This window comes from Engraulis encrasicolus, chromosome 4 (assembly GCF_034702125.1).
Source record: "Engraulis encrasicolus isolate BLACKSEA-1 chromosome 4, IST_EnEncr_1.0, whole genome shotgun sequence".
NCBI lineage: Eukaryota > Metazoa > Chordata > Actinopteri > Clupeiformes > Engraulidae > Engraulis > Engraulis encrasicolus.
In genome coordinates this window covers 18,693,842-18,707,573 of record NC_085860.1, presented here as the reverse complement: position 1 = coordinate 18,707,573, position 13,732 = coordinate 18,693,842, and the positions used below count along the sequence as shown (strand labels likewise).

At 44.5% G+C, this 13,732-nt stretch overlaps 1 protein-coding gene across 3 annotated transcripts in view; it reads left to right on the top strand.

The window, feature by feature from the left end:
• Positions 1–117: 117 nt before the first annotated feature.
• Positions 118–13,732, top strand: part of si:dkey-246g23.2 (solute carrier family 66 member 2) — a 112,291-nt gene continuing 98,676 nt past the window's right edge. The window contains exons 1-3 of one of the 3 annotated variants that reach the window (XM_063196837.1): positions 118–596; positions 3,035–3,496; positions 5,688–5,821. In XM_063196837.1, the coding sequence (XP_063052907.1) occupies positions 3,288–3,496; positions 5,688–5,821 (343 nt within the window). In that variant the 5' untranslated portion in view covers positions 118–596; positions 3,035–3,287. Of the gene's footprint in view, positions 1,592–1,986; positions 2,636–3,034; positions 3,497–5,687; positions 5,822–13,732 lie in introns of those variants that run through there. The other 2 variants (XM_063196839.1, XM_063196838.1) reach the window with 2 other exon arrangements.

Here is a 13,732-nt window from a genome sequence, read left to right as displayed (position 1 = left end):
CATACACACATCTCGCGAGAGTTTCCTCTCCAATGAACAGAGAATTCCGACTGTAATTGCTACTATGAAAAACAATGTATCAAGCAACCCTGAACTAAAAGAATAGAACTACAACCTCTAGTTCAGAGCAACAAACTTACTGCTGGACGATGTGTTGCTCTTTGAAAGCGAATCCATTGATCCAGACGAGTCACAGAAATGTATCTTCTAATAGTTCTTCATTAAACAACGTTGCATTTTATTTTCATATGGGATCTTTGGGGGAAGCCATATCATTTATATCTATAATCTACGGTATTAGTCATAGCCTAACCCAATATCTTTCCTATTAGGTATGACGCTCAATACATATTCAGTGCGCATTATATAATATATTTTAGATGCATTTTTGTGATCAATAGCACATTTGATAAATTACAGTTTAAGGACTAGGCTATACCTACTTTCAAATGCGAATGTCACTCACTGTCCCTTCCAATGTAATCCAGTAGCATGCTTGTGGTGGCTTGCTTGCTTGCTTAGCCCCATAGGTCAAGCCCACTCTGAACCCAACTTTGACGTCCCGAATTGTCAAAAGAAACAGCGCCTGCCAGAAGGTACGTTTTTATAAAATCGACCGTATCCCTCAACACTCTGCCAATTCCGTAGCCTCTGGCATTTTGCGTCTTTTCCGTGTTTAGGTCTTCGCCAAAGCGCACGAGCTACTGCTAAATCTTACACATTTGCGAGGCACGCGGGGGTGTTTTGGATTTGTGTCTGTTGTTGTCGTTGTTGACTTTTGCTGTCCCATCGCGTGTGTTGGGTGAAGAGGAGTACTCTGTGTTCTTTCCTCAGGTAAATGCTATGACCAGATGATTTTTAATAGGTTTGAACAGGACATTTATTCTTCAGTGAAAAGTCGTCGCCACGTGAACATATAGCCTATATATTGTGTCCATATGTTGTAATTACGCATGTATAAATCACTTCTGGCCTCATAATATAGACGATCATGTTTTCTGGCTTGTTTGAATGGTCAATTCCTCAAGGACAATATTATGTCGCCAGGTGGTAACTTATGCAGCCATCCAACTGGCATGTCTATCAAGAGTTTCTATTATTAGACAAGGAGGATACATTTACGCGTGGGATTTGTGCTTTGCAAGTTCCTCAAGTGAGTGTCCTTTTCCCGGTGCATCCGAAGTTCCCGCGACACCTAAACCAATCTAGCTGGAGAAATAAGAGGCAAATTCGTACTACATGTTACTCCCTCACGCTTGGAGAAGTGCACGCCCCATTGAAACATAAACCGCGACCGCAGCGCATGTAGCAACCATTCTTCAGAACTGTTCCTATTTGTTTCATGGGAGGGAGAGGTGTGGTGTGGATGTACACACACTTTAGGAAACAAAGACAAGACGGAGGTGTGTGCTGCTCCTGTACAGTTTGGCAACAAGTTCAACCCAACCCCCCAGTGGAATGAAAGAGTTATGTAAGATCAGGATTTTCAAGTAGTAGTGTGTGCAGGCTGGGCCGGGTGTTTGCTGATCTTGGACTGAAGAAGTATTCATAAAACGGAACCTGAAGTCCCATTGCTGATCTAGGCCTACTTGTGAGTTCTCATCATGAGGAAATGAGCAACACCCTTTGCAGATCATATTAACTTGAACTTGAGAAGACCAGTTTAGACCATTATAAGCCCATAAATAATTGTAGCCTGGTGTAGTTGCATTGACATGTATTTTGCATTACCTATGGCCCTGTTTCCCAACCAGGGGTACGTGTACCACTAGGGGTACGTGAGCACATTGCAGGGGGTACTTGGAAAAATATAATTTTAACAAATGCATGGAGCTTAGTTACATTGGGATAGAGAAAGCGATATAAAATTTTACTTAGGGGGTACTCATGGCACAACGAAAATGCTTAGGGGGTACACAAGACAAAAAAGGTTGGGAAACACTGACCTATGGTATTGTGTGTAGGCTTATAAGATGTAGGCCTATGCTAGATGTCTATGTCCTTGTTAACCACTGTGCATTGAGAATCTTTGTTCTGTGGGTGAAATCTGCACTTCTCCATACCGGTATGTCAAGGCCGTTTCTCTGCTTTAGACAGCTCACACATGATGCACAATCACTGAGTTACTCAGTTTTCATTAGAAATAGAGTAATCTTAAGCTACAAAATTGGACTACACTGACCGTTTAAATATGCTGCTGAAAAAAGACATTGGCATTTGAGTAAGTGTATCATGACCTAACAGAAATGTAAACACATGCATTCTTTGGCTGGGCGCACCTCAGCGCTAGGCCTTGTAGACTTGGAAAGTGGGGCAGCTATGCATGGGAAGTCAGGAATTAGTTCCTGTGAAAGGTGCAAGTGTGTTAAGTGGGAGGCAAAGAATGGCTCAGCACTGGGTCAACTTCGACCCTTTTAAACCTTGAAGAATGTTCAATGGTCCGTTTCCTTGGAGAGAAACATTGTTGAGATTTGATCATTGTTGCTTGGCAATTAGAATCTAGCAAATCGTTGGTATTTAGCAGAGCCGGTTTTGTCTATGGCTCTGGTAACTTATTTATCTTGAGTTTCTACCTAAGGATTGTTTTAAGAAATTAATCACAAGTTAACCCTCTGTAGCCATCATATTCCCTCTGGTAAGTCTATCTGGTTGGCTCAAAATGTAATGAAAATGCATGTGTCCAAATTGTTCAGAATTTCTTTTTTTCCTCTTTTATCCTGAGCAAATGCATCTGCTGTACACACAGTGAAATGCAGTGTTAATTAAAAGCCTGCAAAGTTAAAGTTTATTTGATCCCAGAGTAGCCTTTAAAGTGTTTAATTAACACTACTTTTTTACTGTGTACACTGTTACTTGTTAACAATATTTTCTATCTTAATTTTCCAACACAGGGTTTATAATTTGGATGTTTGCCTTGCATGTTCTCCACATCTGCATTTTGTGGTCATGTCTAATTGCTCTGTTCTAAATCGCCACCTCTGAGTTATTTAATAAATCACAACACCTGCTCTGCCCCCTCCCCTTCTCTCTACAGCCCTCCAAGCCATGAGTCTGCAGCACTAAAAGCCACACACACACACACACACACACACACACACACACACACACACACACACACACACACACACACACACACACACACACACACACACACACACACACACACACACACACACACACACACACACACACACACACACACACACACACACAAACACTCACACACACAGTAGGCCACCACAGTAAGCCTTAAGTCAAGTCAGAAGGCTACAGCACCGCGGTGCAGCATGGACGGTGGTCTGGACATGGCGGAGGAGGAGGTGGAGGCCTCGTGGGGCCTGATGTCGTGGCTGGCCTCCAGCGTGATGGTGCTGGGGGGCTCGGTGCCCTACGTGCCCCAGTACCAGGAGATCACCCGCAGCGGCAACACCGAGGGCTTCTCCACACGCGTCTGCCTGGTGCTGCTCATCGCCAACATCCTGCGCATCTTCTTCTGGTGAGACATGGCGTTACATTGCATTGACATGACATTACATTGCATTGACATGACATGACATGACATGACTTTATGGTACTTACGCATAGCAGACGCTTTGGTATCACGTAGCCCCTTAATGCACGTCGTGCGTCTAGTATCATGCTGTAATACAATACAATACAACTTGTATTTATAAAGCACAATATCACAACTAAAGTTATCTCAAAGCGCTTTCAAAATACACATACATACATAGACTTGCCCACATTTACACACCAGCTCTGGAGGCTGCCGCACAGTCGTCGAAAAGTTAACTACCATAGTACTACACTACTATGACATAACAGAGGGCCTTTAGTAAAGCACTACGACTTGGCCATTGCCATTCTGGTAACAGCACATTTATAACGCTGTGCCTTAACAGGTTAACTTGATGCCGTTGTCATACATAACACATAACCTTGTCATAACACAGTAATGACGTAACACAGTCATTCATGTTTCATAAATGTCAATGTCATTTGGTTTGGCCGAGTGACATGTGGTTATGGTTAAGACAGCCCTAATAATGTCAACTTTTCATGACCGTAAAACGTTTATGACATTGACATCATGTTTGACTCATTCATGACTGTGTCATGACACTTTGTCACCATTATGACACTGTTATGTCATACATATGATGACGGCGTCAAGTGTAACCGACACTTTTATCCAAAGTGACTTGCTTGCACTATACTTATGTATACTGTGTAAATTGTGAGATTGTTATAGTATGTTTTGGGTTTGTCATTGTTTATCTGTGTTTTTGGCCAACCTGTAAAAAAACATCTTGTTTTTGTTGGCCAAAGCTTGTGACCCCATGTGATGATGATGCATGGGGAAACACGTTAGCAATGTTGCCAAGCAACAGCATGCCAAACTCCTGACGTCCTGATTGGGTAATTGTTGTAAGTCACATGCTGGTCTGCTGATTAGCCATGTTGCGTTATAACTAATGAGAAAATAGCAACCAAATAACTCCTTGGATTAAAATAGTCTGTATGTGGATTCATGTTTTTTTTTTATTATGCAATGTATCAAAATATTTGTTTCATCTAACTCCAGCAAGTTGAAAATGCAAGCTACAGATTAATATGTTGAACAATTTCCTCTGTAGGGTGCCGCAGCTGATGTTATAGTTGAGTTGGAAATATATGTAACTATTGTACCTTGTGATGTGTTACCAAAGGTGTAGTGTGTGCACTAAGAGGCTGCCAGTTAATACTGCTCAGTGATGTTGCATGAGCGTCGACATCATGTCGATTTTTAAAGCCCCGAACAAGGCCATCACAACTTGAAACCTCTTGGCAAGTTTACCAGGCCCGTAGCCAGGGGGGGTTCAAGGGGTTCGTTCGAACCCCCCCCCCCCCCCTCCCGTCCCCCACCCCCACTCGTACCCCCCAACACTGGGCCAACAATGAAAATAACAGTCAGATAGCAGTAATTAGAAGCAATTCATATCCATTTATGTTAAGAATGGGGAGCAACAGACAAACAATTAAGGACAGCAACAGACTCACAGCAAACTCATAATGAATAAAATATGTCTAAATTAAAATATTTGAAGCGTGTTTGTGTATTTGGGGACATTGGAATAGGGAGCCAAATGAAGTCCACTTTCGGGGGGAAAAGATCCCCCCCTACCACAAGGCTGGCTACGGGCCTGTTTACTATGTTAAAAAATCAACTAGCTCAGTTTCTAGCTCCATTAAAAGTTTTTTTTTTTTAATTCAAGAATAAGAGTGCATTGGATATCCTTCCAACCTTTTTAACATTGTGTGTCTCTTTCAGAGTTGTATGAAGTGGAAGTAAAAGTACTCTTGTGTAATTACAACACTACTGGTAGGATATTATGATATTACTTGGTTTCAAATTTGTAATATCATACTACTAGTTTTGTAATTACATCTGTAAGAGTACTTCTACTTCATACAACTCTGGGGTGCATTTCTCGAAACCATAGCTGCTAACTACGTTAGCTACTTTGTTGTTTCCAATGCAATTTCCCACTGGCATCTAGGGCTCACTTGGAAAAGAGGCAATTGCATCAATGTGACTACCCTTGTACAATAAATGAGAAATAAAATAAATAAAACTACCCAAGTTGCTGGTTGGCTAACAACTACACTTTCAAGAAATGCACCTCTGGTCTGGTCTCTGTGTGCAGGATTGGCAAGCAGTTTGAGTTGACGCTGCTACTGCAGAGTGTGGTGATGATCCTGACCATGTTCGCCATGCTCCACCTGTGCTGCAGCATTCAGGGCAGCAACCGCGTCTCCACCAAGCAACACCGCATCTCAGGTAAGCACCTCACCTCACCTGCCCAAGCAACACCGCATCTCAGGTAAGCACCTCACCTCACCTGCCCAAGCAGCACCGCATCTCAGGTGGCACCTCACCTGCTTCAGGAGAGTAAAGGTATGCTCATCCCACCTCACTGAGGCCAAGTGCAGTGCAGGACCAAGGCACATCTGACAATAGAAAGAGTTGACGTTCACACACTGCAGCTCTGCAGTGATTGATTGATTGATTGATTGATTGATTGATTGATTGATTGATTGATTGATTGATTGATTGATTGATTGATTGATTGATTGATTGATTGATTGATTGATTGATTGATTGGTTGGTTAGTCTGTTTAGACATGACCCCTATAACAAACTTGCTGTTTTCCAGATTAGCAATGACCAAGTTGTAAAGTAGCCCAATAGTCAATTCTGTACTGTAAGTCTTTTCAGTGACTATTACAGCATTTTACTGGTGAACGATGCATATTTTGACTATTTTTCACAGTTTATTCAGACATTTTGGAGACCATTTCAAACGAGCCTGATAGCCCGTGCTACATCTTTTCTCTCTTTTATCTTATTATTGTTGCTTACCATTTTGTATTCTTCAAAGTGTACCAGACACACTACAGTGTACTTTAAAAAGTGAAATTAGTTGCTTGGGCATCACAATTGAAAAGGGTCTATATACATTGGAGCCGAGCCAGTGTGTCATCAGGAAAAAAAGCATCCAATAGTACTATGATAAGCATATGTAAGTACACTCACAGACAATACTCACAGTGACAAAAGGCGAGAAAAACTGAGAAAGCTTCCAGTGATTTCCTAATGGCCATTAATGAGAAGTGACATGCCATTAAGATATTACATGGCAATACTGGGAGCCAATCAGCCATCAGATACAGCTGCTACACAGACCACAGTCCCCAATCAGTGTCACAGCACTAGCCAAGAACATCATGACAGCTAGCATTAACAGCCAATTAGCACTTTGATACTAGTTCTACACAGGTCATAGCACCCAATGAGTGTCACCACATTAGGCAAGAGCTGGCACATGACAGCTAACGACAACTTCTAATTAGCAGTTTGATACGATTGCTACACAGGTCACATCACCCAGCCAGTGCCAAAGCAATTAGCCTGCCATTGTAATGCAAACAGACCGTAGATGTCAAAACAATATGTTGTACATTTTCTTTCCTTTTCAAGTTATCATTCCCTGTCAATGATGGGAAAGTGGGGTTGTGAACTTAGGGAAAGAAAACATGTAATTGAACATTAATCACCAGTGTATTAGTTGTATATATTTGTAAATAATATGTAAAAAGCTGTGGATGGTGGCACACTCCAGGTGTACTTACTGTAGGTGCTGTCTCCACATTACTTCACCAAAAGATGGTGCTGTTGGAGAAGCTATCACCCCACCACACTCATACACATGCATACGCACACACACGCATTACATTCACACACACACATACACACAGGCGCATCACATGCACATTGGAGCCACTTTTTCTTGTAATCTCTCTCTCTCTCTCTCTCTCTCTCTCTCTCTCTCTCTCTCTCTCTCTCTCTCTCTCTCTCTCACACACACACACACACACACACATACACACACGCACACTTTCTTTCTTTCTTTCTGTCTTTCTTTCTCATTCACACTGTTTCTGCACACTAGACTCTATACAGTCTGCCATAATGTCTGTCCTTGTTCAACCCCCCCCCCCCCCCCTCTCTCTCTCTCGCTTCCTCTGTGTTTTTCTCCTTGTGGCCATAATTTCTTCTCCCTTTCCTTTGCTGCATTTCACCGCGTCTCACCGCACAGCACCGCACAGTCTCCTGATCTTGCCTGAGGGCCAGCTGAAATTGATGATCGTTTTCTTCTGCGCTATGAATGCTGTATCCGCAGGCTAACTGAGTTAGAGTCCATTTATATGGGCAGATGAGCAGGAGCCCTTTATTGCCTTGTAGGAGGCAGACGCAGGGGTTTGGCGACTTGTGTGTGTGCGCGTGTGTGTGCACGCGCATGTGTGTGTGTGTGTTTGTGTGGGTGTCTTGTAGTGTAGTGAAGGGATTGTAATGACTGCAGCTTCCGCGGTCATTAAAATGAATTGAATAAATCAGACTGAGACTTGACTGGAGTTGACTGGTATCTTTAGTGGGTACTCGCACAATGATAATACAGGTGTACACTGCGTGATCACTAGTTCTACTCCCCCTGCGTGACATACGTCATCACGCTCTTATGCCTTGGGATACCACCAGCTCGAGCTACATCCAGATAGCCGCTACATAACCACCTTTACTACTCACCTGGGGCTCAGAAGATACAAGCGTCTGAACTTCGGCATATCATCGGCCGCTGAAGTTTTCCAAAATGCCATATGTCAGGCTCTGCACGGCATCCAAGGTGTCAAGAACCTAAGCGATGACATCATTGTCTTTGGTGCCTCTCAAAAAGCACATGACGACGCCCTGACAGCGGTGTTTGCAAGACTGAAGGAGTGTGGTCTGACACTCAACCGCAACAAATGTGAGTTCAACAAGCAACGACTTGAATTTTTTGGCTTTATCTTCTCAGCCGACGGCATCTCAGCTGACCCTCAAAAGGTGGCGGCCATTCATCAGGCCTCAGCACCCAAAGACCCGGCCGCAATACGAAGCCTCCTCGGCATGGCCAATTACTGTTCCCGGTTTATCAAGGATTTTTCAACAATCACTGCACCCCTCAGGGAGCTCACCAAGAAAAGCACGCCCTGGCAGTGGGGTGAGGAGCAGTCAGCTGCGCTCGAACTGCTCAAAGAGAGACTGACAAGCAGTACCACCATGTCATACTTCGACCCGAAGAAAGAGACAGAACTGATAGTTGACGCCAGTCCTGTGGGACTGGGTGCCATTCTCACTCAGAAAGAAAAGGGAGAGAACCACATCATAGCGTATGCCAGCCGCGCGCTAACTGACGTCGAGAGAAGATACTCACAGACTGAACGTGAAGCCCTAGCAATTGTATGGAGCTGCGAGCACTTTCACCTCTACATCTATGGGCACCCATTCACCCTGGTCACTGACCATAAGCCGCTCGAACTGATCTGGAATAACCCAAGGTCAAAGCCACCTGCCAGAATAGAGCGATGGGGTCTCCGGCTGCAGCCCTACAATTACCGTGTGGTCTACAGAAAGGGAGCCTGCCGACTACATGTCCAGACACCCAAGACCAACACTGACATCCGAGACAAGAACCAGTAAGGTTGCAGAGGAGTACGTGAACTTCGTCTCGATCCAGGCGACTCCGAAGGCGATGACGCTAGAAGAGATAAAAGCTGAAACAATAAAGGACACCACTCTGCAACTGGTCAGTAAATGCATCAAGAACAACACCTGGCACACAATCAAAAGTGACATGCCAAATGCAGCTGTGTTACAGCAATTCAGAAACAATAGCAGAGAACTCACACTGTCTGCGGATGGAGACATCATACTCCGAGGCTGCAGAATTGTCATACCACTGTCCTTACAGCAGCGAGTACTAGCGCTTGCCCACGAAAGCCATCAGGGCATAGGCAAGACCAAAGAGCTCCTCCGGGAGAAAGTGTGGTTTCCTAACATTGACCAACAGGTCGAGGCTATCTGTCGAAACTGTTTAGCCTGCTTAGTTAATACCCCTGTCACCAAGACCGAACCTCTCAGAATGACCGAGTTGCCTGAAGCACCCTGGCACTCTGTCAGTGCTGATTTCTATGGCCGCTCCCATCAGGAGAGTACCTGTTAGTCATAGTGGACGACTACTCAAGATACCCCATTGTTGAGGTCCTTCGCTGCATCTCAGCAAACGCAGTGATACCCCGACTGGATGCTGTATTCTCCATGTTCGGAATTCCATCCGTTTTCAAGACTGACAACGGGCCTCCTTTCAACGGCTCACAGTTTTCCCAGTTTGCCAGCTACATGGGATTCAAACACAGGAAAATAACACCTCTGTGGCCGCAAGCAAATGCAACTGCTGAAAGATTCATGCGGACCATTGGGAAGACAGTGCGCATTTCACAAATGCTTGGAACTTCCTGGAAGCAGCAGCTGAACATCTTCCTACGTGAGTACAGAGCAACGCCTCATAGCACAACAGGAAGACCACCTGCTGAACTGATCTTTCAGAGAAAAAATTGCTTTCCTGAATTTGTACACAAGATACTGGGTGTTTTTCATCGGAGTGAAGTAGTCATCTAACTTCTTTTTTGTTGCTGCATAATCATCCTCGTCATCCGAGAGAGTATCATATATGTCATGCACTCGTTCCCCAGCTACGTGCAGAAGCAGTGCCCTCTTCCTAGCATCACTCACAATGTTCATCGCTACGAGAAAGTTTTCAAAGCGTTGTGTCCACTTACTCCATCTCGTGCCTAGAGAGCTCGGATCTGTCTCCGTGTCAAAGGGTTGAGGAGAGTGGCTTGCCAAGGCTGCATTAAACATTTTAGCTTCAGTAGTCAGGCGTTTGCTGCGCTAGCTGGCTAGTTGCATTCATGGGTGTTAGCACTCACGCTTCCCTGTTCCAATGCTCCGGTTTCGGTTTTCCTCTCCTCTCCAAAGTTTGACGAAAGCGTTGTCCGTCCTCTCCTTTGTTTTCCGTTTTGAATCCTCGTCGCCACTGTAATGACTGCAGCTTCCGCGGTCATTAAAATGAATTGAATAAATCAGACTGAGACTTGACTGGAGTTGACTGGTATCTTTAGTGGGTACTCGCACAATGATAATACAGGTGTACACTGCGTGATCACTAGTTCTACTCCCCCTGCGTGACATACGTCATCACGCTCTTATGCCTTGGTTATCACAGGGATGAATGTAGCACTGTCCAACCAGGGTCTTGGGTGCCTGGGTGAGCAAAAGAGGTTGGCCGGTGAGCCTGTGTGTGATGTGGTTCTCCCACAATGCAGTGCAGAGAGGGATCCTGCTTGGTGGGACAGTCTGGGCTTAACTTGGAGTTATTTCGCTTCCTAAGGTTCTTTGGCAGGCAGAGAGTCTGAGCTCAGGTCAGACCCCTTCGGTCCATCCCTTTCCTTGGGTGTTATCAGTACTTCTCCTTAAGACCAGGGCCCCCAGCCCCCATTAGCAGTTGACCCCTGGAGGTGAAGAAGCAGTCGCGGTGTTGGGGCCCACAGGGGTCTGGCCCAGCGGTGAATAGGGAGCTTATGTGTGGTGTGGGCCTCGTGCAGTGCAGTGCAGTGCAGTGCAGAGAGGAATGCAGTGCAGAAAGGTTTGCCTGGGGCACATACTGTACCTGTGTGTGGTTTAGTGGTCTCAATGCTCATTAGCCTGTGTTGCAAATCCCCAACCCATGCAATATTTAATCACAAAACCTGCTGTCTGTCTGTATCTGTATCTGTATCTGTATCTGTATCTGTATCTCTCTCTCTCTCTCTCTCTCTCTCTCTCTCTCTCTCTCTCTCTCTCTCTCTCTCTCTCTCTCTCTCTCTCTGTCTCTCTCTCTCTCTCTCTCTGTCTGTCTGTCTGTCTGTCTCTGGTGAGGGCTACTGGGGTAGTGAGGTTAAGGGGCTACCTGGGTTCAAGACCCATCTACTCAGAACAGTGACTGGTGACATGGTGGCTCACAGAAGTTCTTTTTGACAGAGACACTTTGACAGAGAGTGAGGGCACAGGTGCCAGAAAAGGGGACGCAGTGGTGCATCTCCACTTTTGGGCAGTAACAGAGTCCAGTATCAGTAACATTGATAAGGAATAAAGAATTAAAAAAATGCACCACCACTTTAACACTTGAGTGAGGGTAGGGGCTACCTAGGTTCAAGACCCATTTACACAGAACAGTGACTGGTGAAATGCTGGCTCACAGAAGTTATTTTTGACAGAGACACGTTGACAGAGAGACTTAAAGGTTGAGGAGAGTTGGAGAAAGATAGTGCTGCGTGTTAAATGCATTACCCACCCCTTAACTTTGTCTCCTGTTCTTCTATTTTTAAAGTATGTTTTGGGGGCTTTTTGGACCTTTATTGTGACATGACAGTGTGATAGGAGACAGGAAATGAGCAGGAGAGAGATATGAGGTAGGGCTGGGATATGACCCCGGCCGTACTTGAACCAGGGTTTTCCATGGGTATGCAAGGCCAAATGTGGGGGGCTTAGCACGTTGCGCCACAGTGCCCCCTGTTTCCTGTTCTTCTAATAGTGAAATCTATACCTCAACTGGAGAAGGCTGCCATCCTCACCTAGACCTCATAGTTAATCCACTTAGCACAGTACACAGGGCAATAATGAGTGAACAAGTAGCTAAAGCAGTAAACTGACATAAGTTAAAGGCAGTAACCATTTTAAAGACAATGTTAGGTCTGCACCCAGCGTGAATCAGCCAATGGCTCTATTGCTGGCGATAAAAAAAGAATAGGAGTACCTGGTACAATATACTGTACGTGCATGGATTTCACTGAAACTCCACCATCATTACACTGTGCACAGTTTGGTATTGAAGTTGTGGAGGAATTGTCACACACACACACACCTGGAGGCTACAACTAAACGAATGGAGCAACTGGAACTAACCTTTTGGTTTATTTTCTTACTGCCCATTCAATTCGCATTTGTTATAAATCTATTATTTAATCAATGTAGCATTTCTACCAAAGGACAACAGAGCTATGGATTAAAATTAAAAAAACATCTCCTGACAGTGCATACATTAACTTGCCATGGCCTTTCAAAAGAAGGCTTCTATGAAGACTGACATAAACTGTCTTAACCCCTTAAGACGCGGCTTTATATATTTGTTGTTACCAGTATGGTAATGACCAAGTTGTGGTGCATTACTAAAGGGCCTGTGTTGTGTCATAGTATTGTAGTGCTATGGTAGTTACATTTCAATGACTATTAGTCAAGTCAAGTCAAGTTTATTGTCAATTTCTTTACATGCACTGGTCATACAAAGAATTTGAAATTGCGTTTCTTGCTCTCCCATGCAGACATAGACTAATCTAGGTAAGGACATAGACAGTATAGACATAGACAGTACTCATACATGGACATAGACAGTATGGACGTAGACATTGCTCATTATTACAGCGTGCCACTGGAGGTACGGCGCGCATTAAGGGGCTACGACAGTTAAGATGGAGGGAAAGTGTGAAGCTATGGACATGGTCGCCAGTATGCAGGCCCAAGGCGGTGTATAGTATCCAAGAGTTTAGGGTTCCGTTTCCATAGTTTTGATTGATGGTCGATTCAGCCACTAGTTGATAGGCTCTCCACTCGTTTTGGCGAACGACTCAATCTAACTCAGGCATTTTATGGGCGTACCGTCTGGGATAAGGCATCGGGATGATGAAATCCTGTAATATCTCTGTAATAGAAGGGGAAAATGAATATGAAATCATGCTGCTCCCTAATTTACCTGTCACTTTGATTAATACTGCAACTTCTTTAAGCACTCTCTCTCTTCAAACTTTGACCTTAGGGCCTAGGTAGTTTGGTGTGTGTGTGTGTGTGTGTGTGTGTGTGTGTGTGTGTGTGTGTGTGTGTGTGTGTGTGTGTGTGTGTGTGTGTGTGTGTGTGTGTGTGTGTGTGTGTGTGTGTGTGTGTGTGTGTGTGTGTGTGTGTGTGTGCGTGCGTGCGTGCGTGCGTGCGTGCGTTTGTGTGCGTTTGTGTGCGTGTGTGTGTGTACACACCTAACAACCATTGTGGGGTGTCAGATGTCTCCACTAAGGTAGTGGCATGGAGAAAATGGTACTTTGTAAGGCCCCCATTTTACGCCACATAAATATAGCAGTGTTTTTTGTTGTTACTCGTAAAAGTAAAAGTGTAAAAACATTTATTTAGTTTCCAGAGAGTTTGGCTATGAGCTGTTTCCATTTTTCAACATTCCCAATTATATGAAACGAACAAAAGACACAGTAGCAGTCATGAAGGAACAACGCA